Genomic DNA, 27292 nt, shown 5'->3' with positions numbered 1-27292 from the left:
GGGGGGGGGGTAAAGCAGGAGACGCCGTCTGGTCCTTATAATAAATAGGACTCCTATTCCATTTTTAGGGCTGATACTTATGTTTGCAGGAAATTGGATAGTGTTAACAATACGAGTAGGGGGTCAAGAGAGCAAGCAGGATCTTAGTTTGTTGTTACATTGTCATCATTTCATTCATCATGGCCTATTTTAATAACCTCTGAACTATGCGGCAGGACGGTAGGTAGGTTCATCCCTATGTACATCAGAGAGAGGATTGAGCTTGTAGGATAGAGCATCTAGTGCTTGTAGCACCTGGTATTGAACTCATAGGTCGATACTTCGATTGTTCCCTTTTCTCGCTCTCTATTGGGACAGCTTAGCGCCCATTTGCGGAAGATACACGTCCATGGAACCCTACGTCGAGATCTACCATTGCCGTCACTGTTCGAGGCTTTGAGATTCTCAAGTCAGCTCAAGTCAGGATTGATGACTGCCGGGTTTGATCAGAGACTAAAGACCGCGGGGAATCCGAAGTCTTGGCGTAGTCAATATGGCCGACAGAGCAACAAACATTGCACGATATAAAGATCAGGCCGAAACTTTCAAAAGTCCCCCTTGGACCCTTAGATGTTGTGATACGGTGAAATGCCCCTCTTGATCTCGAAGACGATTTCTGCGGCCTCTTCTGCCGTCTTCGCCTCGAATTCATAACGCTTCGTTTCGGTAGCTTTGTACACAACGACCTATATATAATAAGCATTTAATCATGTAATTAGAAGAAACTAAAGCATACCTTGAATGTGGTAGGGTGCCGCCGCGAGACTTTGCAGCCAACTACATTGCTGAAATGTACTGTTGTGGTTTTCCCTTGCCCTTCAAACATCGTCTTCCCTGTCGATCCTGGCATAATGTGTAGATACTCGCCATCGATTGCGATAATCTTTTCGTTCAATCCAACGAATCTCATTGGCTGTTTCCGCCAGACTGTGTACCTTCGATAATGCGAGCTTCCAAGTTCATCTTGCTTTATGGCCTCCTGTGCAAGAGGATGTACTCCCAGCATTTGTCCCTTTCTGATGTTTCGCAGATCAGGTCTCTCAGCCATCAATGGCACCTTAGGAGAGCTATTACTGGGTGAACCGGACATTGTCAATGGCCCATCAGTCGCAAATCTGCGGCGGGACAAGTCTAGGTCCGCGCGATTACCAATGGACTCAACCGTGCGGTCCAAAAGGACAACAGTCCCTGATCCGGTCAATTTGAGTACATGATTCGCCTTGTCCAGGTGTCTTCTTTTGCAAATAAGGTCGAGGACATCGGCCAAGTACGTATCTGTAGTGACATCCAAAGTAATCATCTGTCCTGGTATTGCATCTGCGGAATGGATATGTATTCGCAAAAGCTTTTTGACACCATTCCTTGTGGCTGTTGGGGTAGTTGCTGATCCTACTGCAGGAGAGTCTGCCAGAGTTGCATTCTGCCTGAGAGCAGACATGGTTGTCAGAAGAGGGTTTAGTCGTGGCTGTGTCCCTGCCAAAGTCGTAGCTTGTGACACAGCAGTGCCTTTTGGCGTAATGTCCTCATCAATGGGGGCACTCGCGACAGTCTCTTGCTTGAAATGGGGAGTGAGGGCTTGATTCTGTTGAAACTGTTCTTCTGTTGCCTCAACCAAAGCAAACTCATCGTAGGCCTTCGCATTCGATCTCGATCTTGCTGCACGATTATTGACGGTCGTGAACGCTACAATTGGTTTATTTCGCTCCAGGGCTGGGAAGTCATAATCAACTTCCTCATCTTCTACCATTCTCAATGTCCATCGGTTAACATTGAGCTTTTCTGGTGAAATCTTGGGCTCGATCTTCTCCTCCGAATATCTCCAAAGACTCAAACCAATGAGATCTGCCACCGTGACTTGGCGGTCATTTGCTTCGTTCTCGTGGACACTCCTGCGGATGAGAACCTCGAATGGCTTTGTCGTCGAAGTCGCAAATGGCGCCCAGATGCGTAGCATTAAGGGATTTGGATCTCCTTGCCCTGAAAGCGGGGCGAAAGACTCAAATGGCATTGAAGCCTTTGTACGTTTCGCCTTGATAGCGGCGGTTAGAAGACTCTTCGGCTGTACTATACTGATAGGCCGCGGGGGAGGAAGTGCTTCAAGAACTGGAGGAGCAGGTTTGGACTTCTTCGCTGCAGACCGTGTCACTTCCCGAGGTACCGTGCCAACAATTTGTTTTGTTGGTGAGCCATTCATGGTGTGATCGCCGCCATCAAGAATTGATACTGAATCGATACTTCCTTCAAAAGCTGAAGACGTATCCGACCCATCTGAATCATCGTCCTCTTCTTCCTCCTCTAAGAGATCACTATGCTGCCTCGATATTCTAATCTTTGGATCTGTTTGCTTTTGCAGCGCCTTGCTAGCTCTGGTAGCGTTCCTGGCCGCTTCTCGGTGTCTCTGAAATGCTGATGCATCGAATTCGTTCTCGGATGACATTTCGCTGCTTGTAACAGTATCCCTCCTAGCACGTTCCTTCACAACCTCTAGCTGTGATTGAGACCCTCTTCTCGTGCCTGCCGGGGTGGTGTGCGTCGGAGATGATATAGTAGAAGATTGTCTGAGGTTAGAGCTGCGAAGTGGTGATGAGCCAGAACGATTTCGGATGGGCATCTTCGCAAATTTGATTTGCTGTGCTGCACGTTGCTCGCCTTCCTCATCGCTCTCATCACTTAGATCACTACTATCTTCCTCCTCCATTTGCTCTCGTCTTCGTCTCCTCTTGGTAGCAAGGCCAGGACCAATTGTGACCCCTTCACCCCCTCCAGTGACCATGCCACCCTCCTCGGTTTCATCATCGAGGCCTAGTCCAACTGATCTTGGGGGTGCCTGAAAGTATTCTGATGTTATGGCGGTAGGTATCGGCGGTGAGTGTGTTCGTTTAATATAAGCAGGATTCGGACGCCAGCCAGCGGCTTTGAAGCCTGCAGTGTTCAAAAAAGCATCATTGAGAGTGATCAGACGCTCCCCGACACCATCCGCAATCGTATTGAGGTAGTTTGTCCGTAGTTGGTAGGATACCAGACTGTAGAGCTGTTAATCCACTGTGAGGGGTAACCTTGGGTAGGGTCGCAATACGTACTCTTCTACTTGTATAACGGACATTGCGTATTGTTAACTCGAGCCAGCAAGCTCAAACACTATCGAATCAGAAGAAAGTGAATGTGAAGGACGGTTACTCGAAACGAACCATAATGCCAGTTCTGAAGTTACTCCGTCAATGTTGTTGTTCTCAGCCTTACTGTGAAACCAGGGTCGTCAAGTCCACAATATTAATAAGATATTACATAACTCAACCGTGAATACTTGTTTTAGCGCAGGATGTCAAGTCGCGTCAAGTCGCCTCAGCCTTCTGGTACGGCCTTCCCACTCTTCCCCAGACAACTAACTATCAACACCTTTTACATCTACACAATGGGGCTTGTTGATTACTCGGATTCTGACACGTCAGATGTTGAAGCGACACCCGTAACTAAGCCAGCACCGAACAGTTCAAAGCCGGCCTTTCAGAAAGTCGTCGACCGATCCAATCCTGGTAAAATCAAAGTATCTCTACCTCAAGCCGCATTACAAGACGATACCAAGACCGATGAACCTCCTACCAAGCGAGCTAAGATTGGGGGTGGTGGATTCAGTGGGTTCAATTCTTTTCTACCGGCGCCAAAACGTCCAGGTCAATCTGGGAATGCGACTCTTGGTGGCGGCAATGCAGCGAAGAAGGGTAGTCTTGGAGCTGGCGTGAGTCTGAAGACTGGGGCTGCGCCTGGATTCAGTCGAGAACCAGAACCGGAGCGGGAATACACAGGCGATTTGGAGGAACCAGAAACCGAGCAAACGCTGACAGGTGGAGGGTCGGGATTGCATCTACCGCCACCGAGAGCATTACCGGATGGCGGACAGAAGCCAGCCGAAGAGGTCAAATTAGTTGGCAAGCCGTTGATGTTCAAGCCTCTATCGGTAGCCAGGAAACCGACAAAGAAGAAGAAAGCTACACCTACCAGTACCTCAGCCGCAACTTCCACTCCTCCCACTCCCGTCACTCCACAAGCAGCTCCAGAGAAGCCAGCACAACGACCCAAAATATCTCTATTCTCAATGTCAGCAGAGCCGAGCTCCGTGGCACCGACATCAAATACAGAATACAAGCCCATGATCTACTCCCCCGAAATCGAAGAACCGGGAGAGGACTTGGAACCCTCCTACGAAGACCACACACCCACAACAACCCACGCCATCCCCCCCGCCGTTCCCACCCCGCCCGTTTCCCAATCACTAGACGACATCGCCGGTGATCTGAACCTCAGCGCCGCCGAGCGCCGGCAGCTATTCGGGCGCCAGAAAGGGGGCCGCACCACGGCTACGAAAATCATCAACTTCAACACCGATGAGGAATACCTGCATAACGAGCAGCTGAGAGCGTCGGGCGAGCAGGTTGTGCATAATCCTGTGCGTTCGATCGCGCCGGGTAAGCATAACTTGAAGCAGCTGGTCAATGCGGTGCAGAGCCAGAAGGAGGCGCTGGAGGAGAGCTTTGCGAAGGGGAAGAGTAATCGCGCAGAGGCGAGTAGTAGGTATGGGTGGTGAGAATAATGTGCGGGATGCTGGTTTGTGGATATATGTGATGAGGATGAGGCATGGAATTTGATACCCTTATTTACCTATACGAACACACACCTGTATAAGGTACGCAAAGCCCCGGGGTTTAGATAAAATGGCAGTTCTTTTCGCAGCCATATATAATCATTATTCGCCTCGAAGAATGAAAAATGTTCTGATTCATTACCTGGTTCATACCTCACTTTCACTGATACCTGGTTAGAGAATGTGCGACGTTTATTTCCGATCGTCTTCTATTCTATTCTCATCTGTACTATCCAATGATTCCCAAATCCCAAGAATTTTCATCTCCATACGCCGTCATAAACCGCTGAAACTATTGACACCCAAGCCCGGATCCGATTGCAGCACTTGCTCTCGTATAATCCATCCCAAAAAATATATACAGAAGAAGTGTGAAGAACTGAAGCCCTGGAACTGTCCACTAGCCCATTTCACCAAGAGAAGACAAAAGGAAATCATGGATCAGAAGGAGTGGCGATCAATCAAAGCACGTAATGACCGGCACGGTCCGCGCCTCGCGCCAGCTCTCCCCAACCATCAGACAGAGCCACTCCCCCCTCGTCACAGGCGTGACATCCTCCCAAGTATTCGGCGTCGCAGGGCCTCTATAATGCGGTCCGCGATCCTCATCCGCGCGCACCAACCCATCCCTATCCCTGCCCTTCGCACTCTCCCCCACATCCACAACCGCACCGGGCGTCCCTCCTGCGCTCTCCGGACTCCACAGCACGAGCTTGCGGCGCGCGATCGGGTTCTCGCGCATGCCATCCAGCATCTGGATCTCCCAGGGGTGGAAATTCGTCTTCAGCGGCGGCGGGCTCCGGCGCTCCTCGCTCTGCAGCTCGATGCCGCCGCGCCGTTGCGCCCCGCCGTATACGGCTTTGTACCCTTCGTTCACGTCGACCAGCGCGGCGAGGCTGACGCCCAGCCAATCGTAGGCGCGCATTAGGTAGCCTTTGGTGATGCGTCGGCCGTTTTGCGCGAGGACTAGACGTTGGAGCTCTTCGATGGCGGAGGTTAGGTCGCTTTGGGCGAGCGTGCGGGAGTAGGTATGTAGTTGGCATTTGAAGGTGTAGACATGGTCTAGACTGAAGAGGGTGAGGCCTTCGGAAGAGAAGACGACGCTGTTTTGGTTGAGGGAGCGGCGGATCAGATCGTTGGTTCTGGAGCAGAGAATGGGGCTTGTGAGGGGGTGGGAGGAGAGCCAGCCAGTTCTAGGAGGGGTTAGCTCGAGCGCTGAAGATCGAGGGCGGTGGTGGAGCGGTCGCTTACCCAATAGAGTATTTCTTCTCTGCCTTATGAACATAATGCCGAAGAATCTTTTCCGCTTTGGCTGTGAGAGCGCAAGCATGGATCAAGGATATGCCGTAAGGGTTAGGGAGAGTTGGGGAAGGGCATCCCGACACTGATGATGAGCAGGTAGAACCTGTGGGTGAGACGGGGGTACTCATCGACGGCGAAGACGGCGACGAGCATTCGGACGGTGACCCGAGAGAAGAGAGGCTTGAAACTCTGCGAAGCGTCTTATGAATCGTGGACTTGCTAAACACTGATTTGGCGGGCGATGTAGCCACGGATTGACTCGGTGTACTAGCTGGTTCTGTACGTGGGGACGGGGCTGAAGACGACCCCTGAACGTCTCGTCGAACAACGATAAGGGATAAATGCAGACGTTTCTGTACGAGCTTCGTTGATATATATTCCAGAGCTGTATTGAGATGAGACGGCAGAAGTTTGGAATCGAGCAGGGATTGACCAGCCTCTAGAGGCGCCGAGATCTGCATTTTGGCGACGGACATGACGATGGTGCGAGATGAGATGAGCTGATCGATGGGGGTTTACTTCAGATCAGCGTGGTAGAACTTCTTTCTCTTTGGACTTCAAGCGCCTGTTGCACTGAAGTAGTGAGGAGGAATCGCGGTCTTTTGAATACATTTTCGAATACTGCAAATAGAACCAACTGCATTGCATGTGCCGATAAGGCTTCCCCGCGTCCGGTTATGATGAGGGGGCTCGTGCTGTGTTCTATTTTGGCGGACGCTAAGCTCGGCGGCTATCCACGCGCCATCGTCAACCAAGTCCCGAGTCCCGAGTCCCGACAGAACGGATGCACCCGCCATTAGCTATATTGCCGGCAATCTCCCGGATAAATACACCCCAAAATGCTTGCTAGAGACAGCACACCCAATAGAACACTACTGATAAAACACCCTCTATTGCATCCCCTGGTGTGGCCCGAGGAATACGCCCGGGATCCTATTTATACATAGCAGCACAATCAATATCCGTAGATCGCCCGTGCAGCAGCGCGTAACGGCAGGTCTATTTTAATCTCTGCAGGAACCCGGCTGTTCCCATCCAATAAGAAGGCGACTTCCCAGCGTCTATGCATCTAAAAACAGGCAGCCCTCTGCATTATCATCGCTGCAGCAAGGATCGAGTGCTTACATGGATTTGCTTAATGGATGCGCGCTTGCAGAGCCAGTTGATAGAGACTCCGTCTGCACACCCAATTATACTTACCTACATACTCCGCGTCTATCGAGCGAAGTTTATCAGACTGCAATTGTCTTCCGCCTCGCGCTTAATTCGAGTCCTCCTTATAATCCCTTCAGACAGCCATGGAAGTACCTCTCCAATCTAGCTATGATACTGCTCCATTTTGTGGGCGGGTGGAACTCAATGGAGAGGCGACGATAGCCATAGCAGAGAATGGTCAGCCATGTAATAGGGGCTTGTCTGTCACAGAGGGTGAGTAAAAGGAGATGGCCGGGCGAAAAAGTCCATGACCGACAAGGGCAAGAGAAGAGACCTGTTTGGAATAATATCAGCTTGAAATCTACGATTAACACAAAGGCTCTATCCCGCAGAGCACTTTTGCGACGTCTATTTTCCAATTCCCTGTAAATTTGCTTCCGTGTAATACTAGCCAGTCGACCACACGAAGCAAAAGATAACGCCATCTAGGAAGGATCGATCAGAGCCCACAGTCCACAGCCCACAGCCCACATGTTGGCGTGTCAATCCATATGCCAATCTTAATGGATCCCCAGGAGACGAAGAATAAAACGCGCAAAAACGAGCGGTATCCGAACCCATGTACAGTTTATCCGCTCGAGGTGATATTATCTTTACGCCTTGTGCGCCAACCCGTGCATCCTGCATTTTATTGGCTTCCCATTCCCATTCCGCTTGTTACGCCAGCCATCGCCAAAAAAAAGAACAACAAAGGATGACGCAATGATTCGGAAATTCGTAAAGTCATCCAGCTTAGAGCTGTACGTCGGTATCCAGGTCATCGTTAACAGCTCCACAGAATTCTGCAATACTGTCCATGGGCTCAGACGATCCGTACTCTCCTTCTGAACCATCCCAATCTGTTCTTCATTAGTATCTACTACTATTGAACGACGTATCAGACATACCGGATACTTCCTCGTCAACTTCCTCGACTGTAAATCTTTTTAGAGCAGGGAGAACGGCTATCGAACTGTTAGTTAACTTGCTTGGGGTCCACTGTAGCCAATACTTACTTGATCTCATCTCGAAGAATCGTCGAGTAAGGGGATCCCTGGCTTCTTCGTCGAAGTAAGTCGTGCAAGTGGCAATCACGTTTAGAATGCTTTCCAAACTTGCTCTCACAGCTGGCTGCCGCAGCCTGACATAAACCTCGTTCAAGTAGTCGAGACAAGCAACTCCTAACTTTTGTGCGACCTGAAGAATCGTATTTGCCTTTTCTACTTCTGCTGCAGAAGTTCCAAGTTCTACCTGAGGGCCGTATCGGAGGAGGATTTCCGCGAGAAAAGCTTCCGTGCCTTCACGCACCGAGCCGTCGTAGCAGTTGAGAAGCCCAGGAGCCCAGCTGGGTACCTGCTCTAGACATATCTTGATTATCTCCTCTCTTGGGATGTCGTTTTTGTTGTCCTCCAAATTGACAACGTCTTTGTAGAACTGAAGAAACTCCTTGCCTTCGATGTTTTCAATACGACTGGCAACCTTTGTAACATGCAATACCATAGTTGCAATAGCCTGTGGCTCCTCCGAATGCTCGCAATAGAGAATTGCTGCTCTGAGGAATGGACCGCAAGGTATAGATGCCGAACCTCTCCTGATACCGTGAATGATGGCTTGGAAAATATAGTGGTCCAGACTTTCTGAACAATGCAGGAGTATGATGAGGATATCGCGTGTCGCACTGTGATTCTGATGGATCTGTAGCAACTTTTCGGTGAGGATATGGGCTTGCCCTCTAGTCCAATGCTGCATCAGAAGATGCCTTTCGGTATGGGTGAGAGGGATTGCGCCACCATTCAGAGACGACTCCAGGCGCTCATCATTGTCCGGGATTGATTCAAGGGACAAGTCACAGGTTTCGATTAGTCGGTGAAGAAGACTAATCACGGACTCGTACGAAACCGGTCTAGTGGCGATCCGCTTTGATATAATGCTTATCATACGTTGATACTGGTTCGAAAGAGGCAGCAGATTGTCTGCGCTGATGACCTCTAACGTTTTGCGAAGAAATCCCGCATCCAGAAGTAGAACTGATTCATGCTCTCCTAGATTGGCAATGCATGACAGAAGACCGAAGTACTCTGGCCAAGCTCTGCAGTTCGTGTGGAAAATATCCCACAGCCTGGTGATTGTTCTCACCACTCTCTGGAGCAGCCGAGGGTCTTCGCATGCGTCCAAGCCATCGATACTATCCTCATCATCGCCGAGTCCATAAGCATACGCGGCATCTGTTTTGACTTTGACGAGTGCAAAATTGATGGATGAAGCCATCTCACTGCGAACCAAGGCATCCGGATTCCGCACAAGAAGGTGGCGAAGAGTGTCGGGGCGATCACAAAACCATTCGAGAAAATCTCTGCTACATTCCGCGCAGCTGTGGCAAATCTGTCTTACCCCCAGCATGAAGTTTTGGAAGTCTGGAAGGTCTTTAGTTCGCCCAATTACCTGGTCAAGATGATTCAGGGATACGGTTAGGGCAAGCTTCTCCAGGCTATGGGAATCAGAGCAGCGGCCCTTATTGATCTGCTTCATGTTTGCAAGCATTTTGGTAACGAAAGCGGTGTGGGACGGGTCATACAAGCAGTACTTGCGCATCAGAAGCTCGTTCTCCATCGCAATGTGATTGGAAATTCGTGGGGAGATCGGTAGACGGATGGGACTGGTAACTCCCGAGTGTTCCAATGCCTGTTGCTGTGTCGCAAGAACTGATGATCTCTGATAGAACAACATATATGCGCTGTAGCTCTTGTCATACTGCATGTTGACGTTATCGACTGGCCCACGGTAGTCGATGCCTCCAAAGCAGGCGCTTTCCATACACTTAGGATCCCAGGGGGTCACGCTGTCATCGTTGAACTCAACCCAATTCTCTTTGTCACTGTTCGAAGGTCGCTCTCGAATATACGAATAGTAATGACCCGACTCTGCGGTGCCAGAGTGAACAAGGATCCCTACTAATTCAAACACATCTTCGGCAGACCCATCGGGATTGTCCATTAGATGTTCGACCTTATAAGGCCGCATGTCTATCTTCTCCGGAAATGAGAAGTAGTCGTTGATCTTACTTCGTTGGAGGGTACGCAGGTTAAAATCGAATCTCTTCAAATGGAAGATCAAGTTATCCGGGATGTCCTTAAGACATGCTCTAGAAAATGGTTAATTAGGGTAATTGCTTGGCATGTCATATGCATACCTTTTGACCGCATCCACATGACGATCACATGTTGAGCACTTGTATTTATTGTCTGAAAGGTTAGCGTAGGATTCCGAAGGACTCAAAGACTACTAACCTCCTTCCATGATCTCGCCGTCTACATAAGCTTGAAGGCTTTCCTGGAGGCAGCTCTTGCCTTTGATGTCGCACTGAATAGCGGAAAATGGTTCCAGACGTTCAGAAATGTGCGCACATTCCTTGGATTTCACTTGCTGTACGAGCTGGCCACCATAGAAGGATCGAAATTGTCTTTTGGCGTCGGGTGCTAGAATCTGACTCTCCCAGCGATCAAAGAGGAGGTTGTAGAATTCATCCACATCCATCTGGATACTCACGTCGATATTGGTCTCTTCGTAAGTCCGGATAGAGGCGGCGAGGTTTGCAGGGTCAACAAATCTCCTGAGACTATTCTGCATATAGCTGAATAAGTTCTGAGTTTCGGATAATAGCTTCTGTGAGGCACCGCCATCTGCAACATGCGCGGTCAACATGAATTCTCTGAAAGGGATATTCATGAAGAGCTGCGTGAACAAAGAATTAAGATAACAGGTGTTAGAGAGGTTTCTAAGTCCAACGTAGCCAGTGGGTGATCGAACAGATTTACTTCTCTCGAAGATAAAAGGCAGTTCGTAAACATAAGGCCCTGTCATATGTCAGCATAGATCAGAGACTAAGGGCAAAACACCTAACCTTCGTCGGTCAGTTCGTAAGGTACAAGAGTTGATAACAGCAGCAATATATTCTTATACTGCGCCTCATCATCTTTCACCAGGTGGAATATCGTCTCGGAAATTACGTGACGGGTTGTGGTGTTCAGCAAGGGTATCCTCGGTACAATGACGCGATCATTGTCATCAGTATTATCGAGTGAAAGGTCGGGGAAAAGGTGCTTCCGAAACAGATCGGCTCCGATCGCACTAAAAGATTGTCATTAATGAGTGATGGTACAATGAGGTAGAAAATTGTATACCTGCAGGTTAAAGGTTGCTGGGAAGCTTTTGCGAAGGATGCCGCTGTATGGCAGAGCTTTGCCAGACCCTGAGCGACCATATCAATGCTCTCTGGGTGACCAACATTCTGAAAACTAATCAGCTTGATACGAAGACAAGGAGTGGAAATTGCTACTTCTTTGGAATTATGGGAAAGAAGCAACGAGCCCCATTGCCTGATAACGTCATCGAGACTAATAAACTCGAGTGAAGTCTCTGCCAGTTTCTTAAACAACGTGAGAGCCAAGGACAACGTTTCCTCACACTGCTGTGGGTGGTGAGCTGTCATTGGGATCAAAGTAGCTACCATGGGCCAAAATGCTGTAGCAAAGTCCGTCGTCGAGACGCATGCGAGACTAGGGGATAGATTAGTCTTCGAATTTTTAGGCAGTTATAGATGGAAGGAGACTTACCTGGGACTGAAGGTACACTTCGTCGTGATTAGTTTCGCAACGCTCTTCCTGATAATCACACGAGGGTCTTCAAGAAGGAGGTCTTTTAGAAGTGCAGTGCTTGCCAGGTGCGACTTGAACGAGGACCAAAACGCTGAATTTTGAAGAGATGCTTCGAGGAGGGCCTCAAAGCATCTCCAAGTCAAATGAACAGAGTTCTGTGAAGCCGCAACAGACTTGACGCTGTACAGTAATTGCAGAAGGCGTTTGAGAAGGGTATCATTCAGGAGTGAAGCAACAGATGGAGGAAGTATTGGTTCTATATCGAATCAGCAAGGATTACTGGATTAAGGGAGACAATAGCTCACCTCTCAGAAAAACGACAAAACAGTCAATAAGATGAAGAGCAAGGCAATCTTTCAATTCGGCACCCGAACAGTGGTCGAGTACATCTGGATTGGATATTGCTGCGACAATTAAAGAAGTTGCTCTTGTTAGTGCACCACCATTGACAGTCCCCTTCCCTCGAGTTAGCTTGCATCCTTCAATTTAACCTGTTTGAGCACCTACTTTTTGTGACTGCACCCTGATATATTCTCGAAGAGCATATATGGCGTACAGAGACTTGAACGGCTGACCTTGGGGGAACACCTCCGAGTAAGATATTGCCTCAGAATCAAAGTCTGCCAGCAAACGGTCATATACGGGGAATTTAATGAGAAAATAGTAAATCTGGAGTCTTGTCAGATGCGTCCAATAACTACTAGAATGGTTTATACCTCTTGAGCCACCTTCTCATGCATACCAAGGTAGCTCCATAACTCATCCAAGTGTTTGGTGACCTCCAGTTCGAGACTGGTTTTGGAACCCGATGTATGGCCCGGGCCATCTTCCTCATCCCGTCGTTGCACCAAGACAAGACCGTTGAAATTTAACTCTTCTAATGACTTGCAGAGGTCCACCTCGTCAGGATCGAATCCCTTGCCGCCATAAAAGACCTTGAAATTCTTGAAGCCCGTAGCTTTCTGAAGGCTTGCGAATAAAAATGCTGCCGTATTGCGCTTTCCAAGAGTCAAACTCATCACTTCGGTGTGCTTATCACCATCAAAAGATTGAAACCTGACCTCCAACGGGTCACCCTCCAAGGCACTCGAAGCGTCGGACAAGGGAGACCTAGACTTTGGTGTAGCAAACTGTGGCTTGGTCTGATAAGTTTTTAAGAACTCCCGTAGAACGGCCAACGAACGCGCGAAGATCATTTCCTGCTCTTGAAATTCGTTTTCGGAAGCGACCAGTACCATACCCTTCTCTTCCCCACTGGATACGCTGTTCTGGTCGAACGACTTGAGCTTAGTTGCTGCGCCTGCCAATTGTTTTAAACAACGATCAACAAGTGCTAGGTGGATGCTGCGCGCCTTTGCACGAGGCAAGGATAGGATGAGACCGCTTTCTACGTAGACCTCTACCAATATGTGTATAGCTTGTGCGTCAATAGTATTTGGTGGCGCCGTCAAGATCATGCGCCAAAGCTGCTCGAGGGCAAGAGATTCAAATTCTCGATCTTCGTCGACAGAATCTTGGGAGGAGGCTTCGAGCCAAGAGGCGATGGCCTCCCTAGCAAAGTCTAGCGCTCCAATGGTAAAACAATCAGGAGGAAGCGTCGGAAGATGATCCTTAAAACAAGCAGTGATGAATACATTCTCCGAGGGGGACTTCTTCATTGCGCTATTCAGAATCTGCCACCACGTGTTGCGATCAATGACACTCCTGGATTCACTACCCACGAGTAGATTCCAGAGTTTTGTGCCAAGCTCTGGTGAGATAGTGCCTGGCTCATATATGATGATAGTAAGCAGAAGTTCGCGGCGTGCCTGACTAGCCGGGCTGTTTCTGATGGATGGATTTGATGAATGCCGATCCTCCGCGATAGTAGATTCAAGCTCTTGGATGACCAACTGCGTGAGACCATGCTCAGTCGTCAAGGTATGAAGATCGGTCCCCATGTTCTGTCGTAAAAGCGCATTGATGACACAAATACTCCCAGGGGCAGTAGCAGTTCTGTCTGACACATCCGATATGCATTCAAGATAAATCTCTTCACGAATCCGGCCATTTGGGCCGTGCGCAAGGAGCTCCCGGAAGCGTCCAGCTGCAAAGTTCTGAATATCAGGATATCCGACCGGCGATTCGGGCGTAGTCATCGACGACTCACGGATGAGCCTGACGCACAACTCGTACGGTGGTGCATCAACATACTGAATCCCGTCGCAAGCTGCTTTACTCACGAGTGTTCTGAACAATTCCTCGCAGAAGTCCCTCATTGTGGCCGTGAATGCCTCAATAGGGAGCGACTTGACCTTCTCGCAAAGGAAAAGGAGGTCTTCGTACTTCTGTAAATTCAGGCAGCGTTTGAGCATTCTGAGAATAGCTTCTACAACTCTAGGATCTTGGCTGGTTGTCACTGTCTGCCAGATAGTGGAAGCTTGGGACTGCTTGAAGGTATTTGTGACAATCAAAAAGCCAAGTATGTTGTTGCTTTCATTGATGATCTCAGGGTGGGATGCGATTCCAACAAGGTACTCTACGATCTTGTTTCGAATCACGAAATCCGCAAAGTAGAGGAGTATTGGGTTCTGTGACGGATCATTTCCCTTGTGAGCTCCGTGTAATGATAGCAGATCACCACACATGGTAGTGACGCCAACAACACGTAATTGCATCTGCGCCGATGTAATGAGTCTCTTCAGTATCGTGAATTTCCATTCGAGCGAGATTATTTTCGGGAAATATTTCGTCTGAATATCGGGATACTCCCCACGTTTAGCTGCAAGCAGTTCGCGAGTTGCGCTGTTATCATGAAGCAAGGTGCTGTACAGAATGTTTGCCAAGCTAAGGACCAGTGTAATGGCCGAGTCGGGTGTGAGAAAGGTTACTTGCTTCTCGATGATCTTTTCCAGGCCGGCAGACATAACCCCAAAGAAGTCATATCCTTGAGTTAGCTGCTGCCGGGCAGCCTCAATGGACTGTCTGCGGTGCTGACCGCTTTCCCCGAGAATGGTCGCAGCATCAGATAGCACCTTGGCGACAAGTCGACAGGGCTCGCTCAAGTTATCAATAATCTTTGGATTCTGAGATGTCAACCTGAGCTGTCCTTCTGCAAGCTTGATCAATGTTGGAAGGGATCCACCGGCGGTTTGGAAGGCGTTTGTCAATAAGGCAACCTCCTCCTCCCAAACCCAATGGTAATGGGCCTCCAGATTTCTGCCGATATGAGATTGCTCATCCTTCCGGAGAAGATAGCTGTATGCCTGCAGGTAGCCACGGGACGCTAGATCAGGGCCTTCATCGTTATTATTCTCTTTGAGATATCGTGAGAGAGTCCTGACGTCCATAGCCACAAATCTAGCAGTCAGACGAGCGAATTGGAACAGGAGCCCAGACAGAGCTGGGTGTCCCTCTCGACTAGCTTCTAGAAAGTCCGCGAAAAAACGACTTGACAAGTTAGTGGGAGCTTGAGTACCTTGGAAGATATGGAATTTACCTGCGCCAACTCAATGCGAATATTACTTCGGGGAAAATCGTCCAAAACGTACGATACTTGCTGTAAGTTTCGTACCAAGTGTCAACGCGATCATGAGTATACGCCAGGTAGCTCTCGATCCAATCGCGGAGTCTGCAGAAACTGGACTCTTCCTCAAGAGGTTCTACGCGAATCAGTCGGTTTCAGGAGAAGTTTGAATGAAGAGAACATACCATATTGAATAAAATGGACCAGCCTCCTCACCGTAGCCACCAGGCTCTCTCCATCATTATTGTATGGGAAGTGGAGAAAAGGATCGACGAACAATTCGTCCTCGTCGATGATTGCGAGCGGCGGGCTCCGCGTGGTAAATTCTTCATCGTCCTCATGTATAGTTAGGACTTCGATTTCTGGACTCCCAGGGGCCGAAGGAGAAGAGGATGGCGTCTCTATGGCTGGATTCGCGGATAGCGCATCGCTTTCTAATTCCACACTGACTCTCATGCCTGTGTCTGCACCATCAGAGGCCATCTTGGAGGGCGTTGTCGGAGAAGGAGGAGACGACGGTATTGATTCGAGTGGACGGGCAGTCCGGAGGTTTATGGTGACTCTGCTGGACGTAGGCTCTGGAGCCGGATGAGGACCACTTCGTGTTGGGGTTCGAGGCGGGGCAGGATCAGCCTCAGATTTGCTACCTCCTTCTGACAGAGGCATGGACTGTGCTGTGCTATCGGAAGCTGTAGCTGTATCTACAGATCTGCTCCGGGAGCCTCTGCGGGATACTCTCTGGCGCTTCCTCGAGGAGTGCTCGTTGTCGTCAAAAGGATTTGATCGAGTTGAGCAAGGCTCTGAGGAGGCCGCACGTTCTCGCGGCAACTCTGCTGCTTTGGGGTCCATCTGGCAAATGCAACGAAAGGCTCACAAGGGCTTCAGAGAGTGTCGTCACCAGCGGGTTACTCCGCAGCAGAAAGCTCAAAAGCCTCTCAAGCCCCAGAAGGATTGCATGTGGTGGTTGCTGTTGTTTTCCATGCAGACGTGCCAGAGGGACAAGGATTATTTGAAGGTTGAAGTTTAGGCGACAAGACGGAGACGGAGCGTGGGAAGCTCTACCGTCATAGGCGTGGGCTCGGGGCGCTCTTTGTTTAAATTTAAATCCTTAGTGCGGGATGTGCAGGGGCCAAGGCTGTGGAGGCGTTGGAGAATGCGTGAAGGGCAAGCTGCAGAGGGCGAAGAAGAAGGCTGGACGCGTCGAAGGGGTGAATAGAGGATAGAGGATGGGTTTGGATGATGGGCTAAGATTCCCAGGAAGCTTTGATCGATAAGACTGAACTTGGCCAGAGAGCTCCTGGCAGAGCCCCGCAACACGACAACATCCGGCTAAGCGATGTCACGTGGCCACCTGTCAGGTGAACTTTTTTTTTACGCGAGCAAAGCGGGTCCGTGCAGCGGCGCGCTAACGAAAGTGACATCTTTTCGTGGGATGGGGCGCGAATGATGCTGCGTCAACCAGAGTCAACCAGATCAAATCAGATCAATCAGAGCCGCTCATAGCCAGCTTATTAGTCCGAGTCAACAAAGTCTGTTAGACCTCAACCGGTCGCCAGAGCCCGCTAGACCCAATTAGAGTTGAGGGCAACAACGCTAGCTGGCCCTTCTCCAAACCCCTCTGTGCGCTTTGTTTGACGCCACCTGAACGTGCATCTTCACTGACAGAAGAGTCTTCCTTGAGACAAGCTGCAGAAGAAACTGCTGAAGGGCTCTTGGTCTTGAATTCTGTCTTTTCCCTCATGGATCGAAAACCAAAGACCCTCTTCCAGCTTGATTCGCCTTTCACGGCTGCTCCATGGTCTGTCTCAAGATTCCTGTCTTATTGGTGCAGACACTAATTTCTTTCAGGCCTCAAATAGCGTCCCAGGATCAAGACAACATCCTGGAACTCCTCTGCAGGTGAGAGAACACCCAACCCAACTTGAAAGAAAATCCCAGCTCTTCCAATGGTGTAGATGAGCATGTGGGGTTTGATAGGTTCAGCCTGACCAAGACTCTTCTCTGTAGCCTGCTTTCTCCAATAGGTCAACATCGTGCCAACCACATTGTTAAATCCAAGGGCAAGAGGAGTAAGAAACGCAAGAGGCAGCAATCAAAATCAGAAGAAGTCCCGACAAAGTCTGACATCCCACCTCCCCCGGAAATTTCCTCTTTTATTGCCGTGGGGCTGAACACCATAACTCGGAGTCTTGAATCTTTGGCTCAGAAGGCGAAACCATGCCAGTCCCCAAATACTATCCCTCCTAAAAGCGACGACGCTGGAGAAACCTCGCAAGATCTTGGCTCGAAAGAAGAGCAAGAGGTGGGGACGTCGAAAAAGGTAGCTGTCGACAGTGATGAGTATGCTCCTGTCGATGCTCACTTCTCAGCTATCTTCGTACTTCGATCGTCTCAGCCAGCAATTCTTCATACTCATTTGCCGCAACTCATAGCAACAGCCTCTCTCGCGTACCCAGAATTGCCGGCAACCAGGCTTGTCCAGCTACCAAAAGGTAGTGATGGCCGACTTTGCGAGGTTCTAGGACTTCCCCGGGTATCTTTCATTGGTCTCTTGGAGGGGGCACCGCACTCTCAGTCTCTCGTAGATTTGATTCGTCAATGTGTACCGAAGATTGAGATTCCTTGGCTTCACGAGGCGAAGCAGTCGACATATATGCCGGTGAAGATCAACGCAATCGAGACATTTGTTACTGCACCAAAGAAGAATCAGACTTGAGGATTTTCAACGTTTGGGGGATTCGTCGCGGTTGCAACTTGCAACCTACAACCTGCATCTTCTATGCCAGGAATGACTCAACTATAGCAAAATCCTAAGCAACCTCGAAGCTCCAACGCCAGTGGCCAGCTTTAGATATCGAGCCTTTTGATCAGGTGTACGCTTGGTATGCATGAAGATGGAGGGGATTTTCGGATATGCTGTAAAGGACCATTATCCTCTTCGAGAACTATATGGCGACTCTTATATCATATTCCTTCTATTAGCTCTTAGTCTCCTCTTCTTTCTTCCTCGCCTTTTGCAATCTCTCGGCAGATTGATGCGGTTGCCCTTGAATTGTCTGGCATTCTCAGCGATGTTTGGTATGTTCTGTTGTTCCTGGGAGCCAAAGTGGTTGCCCATTTCGGTAAATATCGACGACATTGCAATCTCTCGAGGGCCGACGGATTCCATCGTCGAAAAACATTTCGTTTCGATGGAAAATGTCGACACATGTTCCATAGAGTTCCGGAACAGGGCGCCAAACCCTAAGGATGAGTTCCATGAATAAACAAGCTCTCGAGGAGCCCACCCTGGACTTACCATCCACCCCACCTCATCTTCTGATGCCACATCTCCGTCTATCCATCTTCCCAGCCACGCTGTCTTCGAACCCTTCTCTTTGAGTCAATCTTCATCAACCGTTTCCTCGGAGCTCCAGATATCCTCCCTCCTCCCCTCTTCGACGAGAAAACAGCAGAAATCCCATCCACGATGTCGGGCTCCAAGCCAAGCGCCGGTCGTGGTAGTGCCGCCCGGCCTTCCCCATGTTCGCAGGAGCAAGCAGAGTCTACTTCCCCTACTCGATCTGTACAATCCGATACTTCTTCTGGGGTTGGTCTGAGGGAGATTATTGCCAAAACTGGGGCCCTGCGTCTCGACGACCCTTCCGATGCTCCTATCCCAACTACGGGTTCTGAGAGTGCGCCTGGTACTTGTCAAACTTTCTCCTCTTCGACTCGTGCTCAGACAGCAACCTCAACTCCAGGAGTTCAACCCAGTGCAGCTCCCACCGGAGACAATAAAGGCATGCATGCTAGAGCCAACACGGGTATCGCCATGGGTTCGCAAAGCTTGTTGGATACCCCAATCTCGCCCGAGCTCAGCATGCAACCCCTGACGCCCATGAATAACTCCTTAGCGAAACCTAAGACTGAACAGAGTCCCCGTCAGAAGGGTACTTCGGCGAATTCAGGTCCGAACGATCCATCATTCTGTAGCCGCTTCCACACCGCTGCTACGATCTCGGCTGCCCAGGGATTCAGTGTAGCATCATCTCTGTCGACGTTTCCGAATCCTCTACAGGGTGGCCCCTCTCTCTTTGTTGCTCCCACTACATTCAACTTCAACAAAGTAGCTGCAGTTGAAGCCGTGCCACGCCCTACATTGTTCGACTCTGTCCATTGGGCGCCGGCTCAACCAACTCGGGCACGCAGTCCCTCTCTATCACCCAAGACTAAAGACCCTAGGGTTAAATACTTGAAGGACAGCATGTGGGCCAACTAAGAGTGAGCTCAGTCAGTCACTTCTACGAGGACTCATGCTAATTAATTTCTAGTCTTTCAATCACGTCTCATCTCTTCTTGCATGTCGTGAAACAGTCATATCTCCTCGGCTACAAGAACGAATCATATTGCGCTGGGGGGTCTCTTTCTAGATGGATACAACAGACAACGTCTACCCTTCGGAACCCAAGCATATCTCAACATTCTGAGCAAGAAGGCAGAAGGCACAGCTTACGATTAGACGGTTCATGCATTGAGGTAGATGTTACTTACATCTACCTTCTTTTCGTTTTGTCGCAGATGGATGGAGCTGGATCATGAATTGGACGGTTCTTGCTTTCCTTTCTGCCTTATTTGTCCAGCGTGGAGGGACGTAGATAACGATAGGCATTCATGAATGAGATGAATATAAAACTCTAGAACTCGAGACCCGTAATATAACCAGATTTTCGTTTTGCATCTGTGAAATGCTCGCTGGGTTACAAGACGTCCCGAAAGAGCTCATTGAGGAACCCCCCCCCCCCCCCCCCCCCCCCAAAAAGTATATAATTGGCCAAAAGACATATACAAAACAATGCAATATTTCGATTATCCAGTACAGAAAAGAAAGTAATCAATTTCCACCTAGAGAAGTAAGAAAGAAACTAAGTAATTAATTTCGAGCCTTGGGATGATTGTTGGGTAGAGGATAAAAGAAAGTTTGTTTGTTGTAGCAAGCAGACTTTGCGGGAAATCCAACCAACCAGGCCTCTGATATATATATATAGTACTGTAGATAGGTAGAAAAGTTTCGTGTACTTTGATGAAGAAAAATAGAATTATGAAGTGTTTGCCATGGTAGCTGAATAGCGTAGACCAGCGAGATACCTTTTCTACCATCATCTAATCATCGGCTCGCTTGTGGGCGGCCTCCTGCGACCTTTCAGTCGTATTACTTGCCTCACACATCTCACGAATACGAGAAGAAGTTTTGACATTATTTCCATTATTTGTCCATTCTCATTCCTCATCCGAGGTACAAAGCAGTCCACTTAAACTCAAACAAGAACAGCCAGAGCAAGTATTACGCCCCAACGCAACACGCCCCATCCCATACGACAATCCATTCAGACACTCCTACACTCTCGTCCCCTCTCGCTAACCAATCAACAAAGCGATCCAACCGAAACGATTGTATGCAATCGCAAATAAAAGCCACCAGGGCGAGAAGGTAAGATTATGATGTCGAATCGTGTAACGCCTGACGGAATACCGGAGAAGATCGAAAAAAAGAAAAAAGGTATGGATGAACGCCGTAGGCATCATAAAAGCCATAGCGACATGATCCATCATAAGCTGATTGTCCGTCATCAATCAATTCAGACAATCATGCTCTTTGTCCGCTGATGCGGTCTCTTTCCAGTCTCTCCATTGGTTTGTCCGGCCCGCCTCCTTAAGCTCTCTTCTCGCTTTAATACCAGGTCGCACCAGCCGCTCTTTAAAGCATCGCCCTCTTTCCCAATACATGCATCGAGAACCTTCATCCAGCCTTCTTTGTCGGCACCGGTGTCAGCATAGAAATCAATCACTTCACCATTGTTAAAGCGGATTCGGAATCCCTCTTCAACGAACATATAGCCTTCTTCCTCTTCTGCAAAACCAGACTTGCGACGCTTGCCACCCTTCCCACTAGTTTCCTTTTGGGTAAGAGCTCGGCGATCATCAATGAGTTTACATGCATTGGCTAGATTTATCGTCGCACGTGGTTGTCGAGTCGATTCATGGTACGCTGTGAGCCTAGATCCTTGGAGTTTAAAGAAGCGGCGGCGCCAGTACTGCATCGACATTAGCTAAAGGTCATCAATGTTCGGGGCACCTGTGTCTTACCGGACAGTCACCACCCTGTTGACTCAAATGGCCTTCCCAGGTTCGAGAGACTGCGAGCTCGGCTTCCTTCATCTCTCGGATGCAAGAATTTAGACTCTTGGGCATATCAGCATCAGTAGCGCCCTTGGGTCTCGGCACAAACAGGAGTTGCAGCTCGAGCTTGGCAACTTTGTAGGGAGCTCGTCGTTGGACGTGGGTGCTCCCGCGCTTGCTTCTCGCGCTTGACGAGGAACTGGCTTCCTCTGTCGCCCACTCATTGAAGCATGCCACATCAACCACGTAAGGACGCCCGTAGCAGCGTGCCTCATGATCCTTGAGGCACACATAAGATCGTCCAAAGCTTCCATCCTCAGCCGCCAGAGGAGATAGGAGATCCCATGCTGTAGGTTGTGATGATAACCTCTTAACCAGGGCATCGCGTTCCCTTTGATATGCCATTCGCTCTTCTTCTTCCTTCTGTTTCATTTCCAGCTCCTTGCGCTTCTTTGGTGATGTAAAAACCCGGCTGAAAGTCGAAGGTTTCTGTACTTTCTTGGTCGGAGACTCGACGACACGCTTTGGTGGTGGCTTAACAAGCTTTGCATTGAGTGTCAATTGAAATTCAAGTTCATTTGGCACGACAAGCTCAAATTCTTGGCCAATAGGTGCATTTCTTCCGAGCTCAAGCCAGGCAGTAGTGACACAATGCACACCATTGTCAAGGGTGAGGCTGAACCAAGTTCGCTCATCTATCAAAAATTAGCTGCTGATAAAACACATAAATAGTTGGTTAGCCTTACTCTTGGGCAACGGCAAGTCCAGATCCTTTACACCAATGACCTTCACAAAAAGTCTTCCTCTTTCACCACTATCAGGTTGACCGGTGGATCCTGATTCTTCCGTCACCATACCCAGTCCGGCTACGTTGCTTTCCTGACCAGGCAGGGGTGGTACTGGACCCGTCACAGGCCTCTTACGAGAGCCCGATGCACTCCGAGCACTGGCTCTACGCGTCTGGCCATTCCAAGGCTCAACCGTCCAGGATTGAGGACGGTCCTTCTTCACTGGTGAGTTACCTGCCGAGCGTGTGCCTTTGTCAATATCACTACTTGCAACAACAACTTTCGTATTTTGTCTCATCAGATAACCGCGCTGTTTTCGTGGAGTAATGTTAGCATGGAATTCACATAATAGGACGTCGTTTGAGTCGGACGCTTGTCCTTTGCCTGAATTGAAAAAGGTCGGGTGTGAAGAAGATAGGTTAAACGCAACCTTTTGGGCTTCAATGACACGGTCGAAATCTTTGTCAAGACTCAACCCGAGATCGTTGCCAATGTCTAGAGTCAAACTCTTTTTCTTGAAACTTGAGTTTCTTTCCATCGTCTCACCATCACCTCCTTCACTAGTTTCACGTTCGATGCTGAGGGAGGGACGATTCTGATGTCGCTGTGGAATTGGGGGGATAGATGGTGTCTCGCCACTGACTTGTCGTCTCAATTCGCGCATGGCTACTATATCTGAGGGAGTGGCAGATGGCCTGGTCTTCAGCTTTGAACCAGCTGATGACTTGATTGTCGCAATCTGCTCATCGATAACAGGTAAAGCAGGAGGCGGCGAGGGAGTAATAGAGTGATGAATAACAGACTCTGGAGTTCCAGAATCAATTTCATCTTCCTCGTCGGGGCCCCAGCCAGTTCCGTCGTACTCTGGTTTTGAGGTAGGTTCTTGGCGCTGTCTAGGAGTTTCCGGTCGCTGTAGATACTCGTGAGCATCTTGCATGGAGATACGCTTTTCCTTCAATTCCTCAGCATCCTTTGGCAATGGAGGTGGAGAAGGCGACATGTAAGCTTGAAGACTGGACCGAAAGTCATTGCTGTTCAAATCGGAAGCCGCAGGAAGCGAATCCTTCGTATCATCCTTCTCCGGATTAGAGCTGTTGCTGGCTGAAGGCTCGCTATCTGGAGGAGTCAATGGGTCATCATCTTTCGTGTCATTATTTGACTGCGGCTGAGGGCTCTGATTTGAGACCGTGGGATCCAAATCTTCGCTCTCTAGAACATTTCCAGATGAGACATCATGATGTATGACAGACTCCTCATTCTCATCATAATCACTCATCCTCGACGGTGAGCTCTGGTACATTTCAGCAATAGCATAAATATCTACCTCATCATCGTCATCGGGCTCGGCCTTAATTATGACACTATCATCTGCATTGTCCTCCTCGAGAATCGATGGGTCCTCAGTCGATGGAATGGGAGTGTCGGGATCAGGCAAAACAATACGTCCAGGGCTCGAGCTGGGTCCCGGGGACGAAAAGTTGTAATCCGAGTCTTGCGAGAATGTCTCGTGTCCATCAACCTTGCGTAATATAGACTCTCGTGAGATACGAGCTGGCAACTGGTAGGTGCCCAAGCCAGGAAGATCATCCAGAGCGTCTTCGTCTTCATAGATATCTATAGGCTGCTCGTGCTCAGGGGTCTGGCTGCTCCTCTCGCGGGGCTCGGATGTACTTGTCCGACGTTCTCCTGGTTCTTCGGCGACGGCTTTCGGAGGTTCTTCGTCTTGAATCATCATTAAGCGTAGTCTTTCTTCCAGTGTCATTTGGCTACTACTTGTGTCATGGGTGTCTGCTTTACTGATGAAAGCGGCATCTGGAGGAGACGGGAGATTTCTCTGAGAGCTTGAAACACGCTCTACTACGGAACTTGAGTTGGCTCTTCTGCGGTTCATACCAGGCAATGGCGGCAGGGGTCGAGGGTCACCATTGGAGTTAAGTGAGTCTGCACGGGTACGAGCATCGGGCATTGGACTACCTTCAGGATCATCAAAAGGATCTTCGAAGCATCCTGACACAATGCCACTGCTGTGCGTAGCTGGGCTCGCATGCCTCCAATCTTCGGGTCCAACGACTGGAGTCTTGTCTGTATCCTCAAGCGAGGCATCGAAGCTATCTTCTTGGTCTGCAGAATCTCCACGGTTGTAACTATCTTCATCTTCCTCTTCTTCGGAATCATAGCTGTTTTCCCGTGAGCCAGTCCCAATTGAGGATGTATCTGGTGTGGCCATTTCATATTCGTTTATTTGAGGAGGGGCAGCATCAAAGGTAACGCTCTTTGCGTGCCTGTGTAGACTCCTACCGGGAGGAAGTTCCCGCTCGTCGGCAGAATTCTCCTCTGACCATATAGCATTGTCGGCATCGGAGCTGGACTTCGGGTTGAACGATCTTGATGACATAGAAGACTTCATAGGAGAAACTTGGTCCTTGCTTGGTGATGGTGTTCCATTGGCGACCGTCTTGAGCGGAGATTTGGTGGGATTGTACACAGGGATACTGGTCTTACTGTCAGTTCGTTGGTGTCCAAATGGGCGTGCACGTTCTGCAGTTCGCAACCCCTCAAGCCCGGCTCCTCCATATGCGTTGCCGTGTACTTGTTTTGCGAGAGGTCTCTCGACAACGGGTACAGATGCTGGATCATACTCTTGTTTTTGTTCGCGTGCGAACATATTGCTATTCTTGACGCGTGATGCGCGTTGAAGTCTCTCAATAGAAGATCTTCGAGTCAGCGATGGTGACGTCTCCTTTCCACCAAATGGGCCATTCTCGATGTTTAAGCGGTTTGGCGTCGTTGGGTCGCGGGATTTCCAGAATAGTCGGGGCGACGTTGTTTTTTCGGAGACACTGAATGGAGAGGACTGGAAGGGAGACGAGCCCCCACTGATTATCTTCTGCGGTGCATGAATGAGCATTGATCCCTCCCTCAAATGGGGTGCGACTGGAGTCTCTCAGAATGCGTGCATACCTTTGTGGTTTGATCAAAACTGGGGGAGTTTCTCCTCTTCTCCGTTGGAGCGAGTTCTGATAGAGGTCGTGGCAAAGAACTTCGCATTTTTGAAGGTGATGCTGATGGAGTACCCTTTTGGATGCGTAGAGGATGAACCTGATATACACATTAGACTTCTTGTGGCATCCCATCAACGTAAACAGTGCAAGCACTCACCGACTGCGAAGGGGACGCCATCTCGTCAAATCCCCAACCTGTACCCGTAGGATACCAGGAGGTTGATCTGAACACTAATGTAGTATTCTTAGAGTAGCTGTCGTTTGATGTGGTGTTGGTGTGAGAGAATAGCCGTATATCACGCGGGGGGGACGTTCGAATTGCGCGCAGTGTACGGAGTAGCGAATGTGGACGAGAAACAAATAATGACGATTGGAGAGGGAGATGCCGCGGATATTGCAGCAACAACTAACGAGATGCTTGCGCGAGAGAAGAAGACGACACTGATGATCGACAGTGTGTTGATGGAGGTAGAAATATGATATGGGTGCGTGTTGGTTGATCGTACTGGATGGAAAGTTGTTGTGACAGTTGCCATGGCAACCAGCGGCCCGCTTTTGTTCGCAACATCAAACTCAGGGGTTGCGGCACGGGAGTAACTATGACGGTAATGCTCAGCTCATTCTATCCAAGCTTTGAGAAGTGTGTGGATTTCTTGCATTTAAGAGAAAATAAGCAGTTGGCCATAGATCAGTTGAGGCTCGAATTCGAGTTGGAATTTGGATCTAGGAGATGTGTACTGTTGTCGGGGTCGAACCCTTAAAACGATCTAAGAGGCAAGGCTGGATTTATATATTCTATATTCCGAGACCTCAGTTACAGTGTTCCCGGTTTAGAAGTGATCTCTTTCTTCAAAGAACAATCTATGCACCCATTCTCAAAGCATCCTACGATCACTGATATTTACACGACCTGTAGCCCCGGGGGTACTGTCACGTTGTTGCTGGACCCTACCAAGCACAAAGTATCAGTCAGAACGGCTCAATACCAAACCCTTTTTTCTAGTAAGACTGTGAAGTGTTGGGAAGTTTGAATATAATACGCGTTGAAGCACGCCACAACAAGAATCACAGTATTCGCCGTTCCGTGTACACATATTTTGGTCTGGAAGATTCATATTGTTGCCGGCCGTGGGACTCTCCAATAGGGCGCTGTCGATAAGATCGTATTATTGAAGCAAAACATTCCGTTATCCAATCTGACCAGAGAGGACCCTCAACACTACTGCATGACATGCAACACAAACCAATAGTTCATGGATTAGTAGCTCTTGACAAGTGGATAACCGCAATCGCGAAATATAATGCTGACATTTCAAAAACAAACCCCTCAATCCTAATCCAAGTCGATGACTTTGACAAGTGCAATGAACATAGGAAGTTCCTTGAAATGTTTTTGACAAGTCGAGTGAAATGTTTTTGACAAGTCGAGTCAGATAATCAACGGCCGGACTGGGGGGCGCTTTTGCGGTTGTTAAAGGCAGGCTTTTGAAGGGCATCTGCGGGGTGGAGTTTGTTTACTAGCAGTTTTAGTCTCAGCGGCTGTCAAGGCTGGTGACACTCCTTGTACCCTTTGTTAGCTGGAGCCTTAATATGATCAAAACAAACTAGAAACTCCCGAGGATATTCTAAATTCCCCGAGAACGTCATTCGGCTGAGGCTCTACGGAGTATGAAAATACTCCGGGAATGAGGGATGAATAACTTGCAACAAGTCATTCAAGCGTCTTCTATAGAAGCGGATGGTCAGGCTTCTTCGCTTCCTTCAAGCCGGAGGAATATCTTTTTTTTTTACTTGAGCTGAACACCAGAATAGACTAAGATAAAAATATAGTCGATCATCCTGATTTGTCTTGCTTGTGGAAACTTGAAAGCTGAAAAAGGGGGGCGAGAGGGGGTGTGAGGCTACGAAGCGAGGCCCGCAGTCTCCATAGAGACCGGACCGCAGAAAGAACCGTGCACGGATAAACCTACCCCTGCCAGAAAGCCTGAACGCGCCGTTTTACTCCGTAC

At 49.1% G+C, this 27292-nt stretch overlaps 7 protein-coding genes across 7 annotated transcripts; 3 read left to right on the top strand and 4 right to left on the bottom strand.

Annotated features, from left to right (window-relative positions):
• Positions 1-150: 150 nt before the first annotated feature.
• On the bottom strand, positions 151-3255 carry M430DRAFT_126417 (hypothetical protein). Its single transcript, XM_024861989.1, has 3 exons — positions 3120-3255; positions 776-3062; positions 151-725 (listed from the first exon to the last, which is right to left on the bottom strand). The coding sequence occupies exons 1-3, from the start codon at positions 3140-3142 to the stop codon at positions 606-608; spliced, it is 2430 nt and encodes an 809-aa protein (XP_024718674.1). The 5' UTR covers positions 3143-3255; the 3' UTR covers positions 151-605.
• Positions 3256-3397: 142 nt separating this feature from the next.
• On the top strand, positions 3398-4799 carry M430DRAFT_126412 (hypothetical protein). Its single transcript, XM_024861988.1, has one exon. The coding sequence runs from the start codon at positions 3452-3454 to the stop codon at positions 4619-4621; it is 1170 nt and encodes a 389-aa protein (XP_024718673.1). The 5' UTR covers positions 3398-3451; the 3' UTR covers positions 4622-4799.
• A 64-nt stretch (positions 4800-4863) lies between these two features.
• M430DRAFT_126411 (hypothetical protein) lies at positions 4864-6466 on the bottom strand. The gene is made up of 2 exons (XM_024861987.1): positions 5930-6466; positions 4864-5871 (listed from the first exon to the last, which is right to left on the bottom strand). The coding sequence occupies exons 1-2, from the start codon at positions 6454-6456 to the stop codon at positions 5136-5138; spliced, it is 1263 nt and encodes a 420-aa protein (XP_024718672.1). The 5' UTR covers positions 6457-6466; the 3' UTR covers positions 4864-5135.
• Positions 6467-7773: 1307 nt separating this feature from the next.
• Positions 7774-16312, bottom strand: M430DRAFT_173893 (hypothetical protein). The gene is made up of 14 exons (XM_024863667.1): positions 15520-16312; positions 15308-15470; positions 12546-15258; positions 12337-12498; positions 12135-12285; positions 11788-12085; positions 11511-11730; positions 11356-11462; positions 11076-11302; positions 10462-11028; positions 10365-10416; positions 8191-10316; positions 8083-8139; positions 7774-8034 (listed from the first exon to the last, which is right to left on the bottom strand). Exons 1-14 carry the CDS (start codon positions 16181-16183, stop codon positions 7928-7930), a joined length of 7614 nt encoding a protein of 2537 aa, XP_024718671.1. The 5' UTR covers positions 16184-16312; the 3' UTR covers positions 7774-7927.
• A 680-nt stretch (positions 16313-16992) lies between these two features.
• M430DRAFT_173862 (hypothetical protein) lies at positions 16993-18136 on the top strand. The gene is made up of 3 exons (XM_024863665.1): positions 16993-17132; positions 17183-17233; positions 17342-18136. Exons 1-3 carry the CDS (start codon positions 17074-17076, stop codon positions 18048-18050), a joined length of 819 nt encoding a protein of 272 aa, XP_024718670.1. The 5' UTR covers positions 16993-17073; the 3' UTR covers positions 18051-18136.
• A 566-nt stretch (positions 18137-18702) lies between these two features.
• Positions 18703-19777, top strand: M430DRAFT_173858 (hypothetical protein). The gene is made up of 2 exons (XM_024863664.1): positions 18703-19597; positions 19648-19777. Exon 1 carries the CDS (start codon positions 18804-18806, stop codon positions 19593-19595), a length of 792 nt encoding a protein of 263 aa, XP_024718669.1. The 5' UTR covers positions 18703-18803; the 3' UTR covers positions 19596-19597; positions 19648-19777.
• A 789-nt stretch (positions 19778-20566) lies between these two features.
• On the bottom strand, positions 20567-25759 carry M430DRAFT_145106 (hypothetical protein). Its single transcript, XM_024862927.1, has 6 exons — positions 25441-25759; positions 25243-25380; positions 22712-25168; positions 22240-22591; positions 21461-22188; positions 20567-21408 (listed from the first exon to the last, which is right to left on the bottom strand). The coding sequence occupies exons 1-6, from the start codon at positions 25459-25461 to the stop codon at positions 20953-20955; spliced, it is 4152 nt and encodes a 1383-aa protein (XP_024718668.1). The 5' UTR covers positions 25462-25759; the 3' UTR covers positions 20567-20952.
• Between the last annotated feature and the right edge of the window lie 1533 nt (positions 25760-27292).

The sequence above is a fragment of the Amorphotheca resinae genome, assembly GCF_003019875.1.
Source record: "Amorphotheca resinae ATCC 22711 unplaced genomic scaffold M430scaffold_10, whole genome shotgun sequence".
Taxonomy (NCBI): Eukaryota; Fungi; Ascomycota; class Leotiomycetes; order Helotiales; family Amorphothecaceae; genus Amorphotheca; species Amorphotheca resinae.
This window is presented reverse-complemented; position numbering and strand designations above follow the sequence as displayed.

Excerpts from the sequence above, each read along its gene's own strand:
- M430DRAFT_173858 (XM_024863664.1), top strand. The coding sequence starts at position 18,804 with ATGTCGGGCTCCAAGCCAAGCGCCGGTCGTGGTAGTGCCGCCCGGCCT.
- M430DRAFT_173893 (XM_024863667.1), bottom strand. The coding sequence starts at position 16,183 with ATGGACCCCAAAGCAGCAGAGTTGCCGCGAGAACGTGCGGCCTCCTCA. Across the intron at positions 10,317-10,364 it reads CATGTGGATGCGGTCAAAAG|AGCATGTCTTAAGGACATCC; the intron begins GTATGCATATGA and ends ACCATTTTCTAG. Across the intron at positions 8,035-8,082 it reads AGTTGACGAGGAAGTATCCG|ATTGGGATGGTTCAGAAGGA; the intron begins GTATGTCTGATA and ends AATGAAGAACAG.
- M430DRAFT_126417 (XM_024861989.1), bottom strand. The coding sequence starts at position 3,142 with ATGTCCGTTATACAAGTAGAAGA. Across the intron at positions 3,063-3,119 it reads TCCGTTATACAAGTAGAAGA|TCTGGTATCCTACCAACTAC; the intron begins GTACGTATTGCG and ends ACAGCTCTACAG. Across the intron at positions 726-775 it reads GGCACCCTACCACATTCAAG|GTCGTTGTGTACAAAGCTAC; the intron begins GTATGCTTTAGT and ends TATTATATATAG.
- M430DRAFT_126411 (XM_024861987.1), bottom strand. The coding sequence starts at position 6,456 with ATGTCCGTCGCCAAAATGCAGATCTCGGCGCCTCTAGAGGCTGGTCAA. Across the intron at positions 5,872-5,929 it reads GAGAAGAAATACTCTATTGG|AACTGGCTGGCTCTCCTCCC; the intron begins GTAAGCGACCGC and ends AACCCCTCCTAG.
- M430DRAFT_173862 (XM_024863665.1), top strand. The coding sequence starts at position 17,074 with ATGGATCGAAAACCAAAGACCCTCTTCCAGCTTGATTCGCCTTTCACG. Across the intron at positions 17,133-17,182 it reads CCTTTCACGGCTGCTCCATG|GCCTCAAATAGCGTCCCAGG; the intron begins GTCTGTCTCAAG and ends AATTTCTTTCAG. Across the intron at positions 17,234-17,341 it reads ATCCTGGAACTCCTCTGCAG|CCTGCTTTCTCCAATAGGTC; the intron begins GTGAGAGAACAC and ends TCTTCTCTGTAG.
- M430DRAFT_145106 (XM_024862927.1), bottom strand. The coding sequence starts at position 25,461 with ATGGCGTCCCCTTCGCAGTCG. Across the intron at positions 25,381-25,440 it reads TGGCGTCCCCTTCGCAGTCG|GTTCATCCTCTACGCATCCA; the intron begins GTGAGTGCTTGC and ends TGTGTATATCAG. Across the intron at positions 22,189-22,239 it reads GGACTTGCCGTTGCCCAAGA|ATGAGCGAACTTGGTTCAGC; the intron begins GTAAGGCTAACC and ends AATTTTTGATAG.
- M430DRAFT_126412 (XM_024861988.1), top strand. The coding sequence starts at position 3,452 with ATGGGGCTTGTTGATTACTCGGATTCTGACACGTCAGATGTTGAAGCG.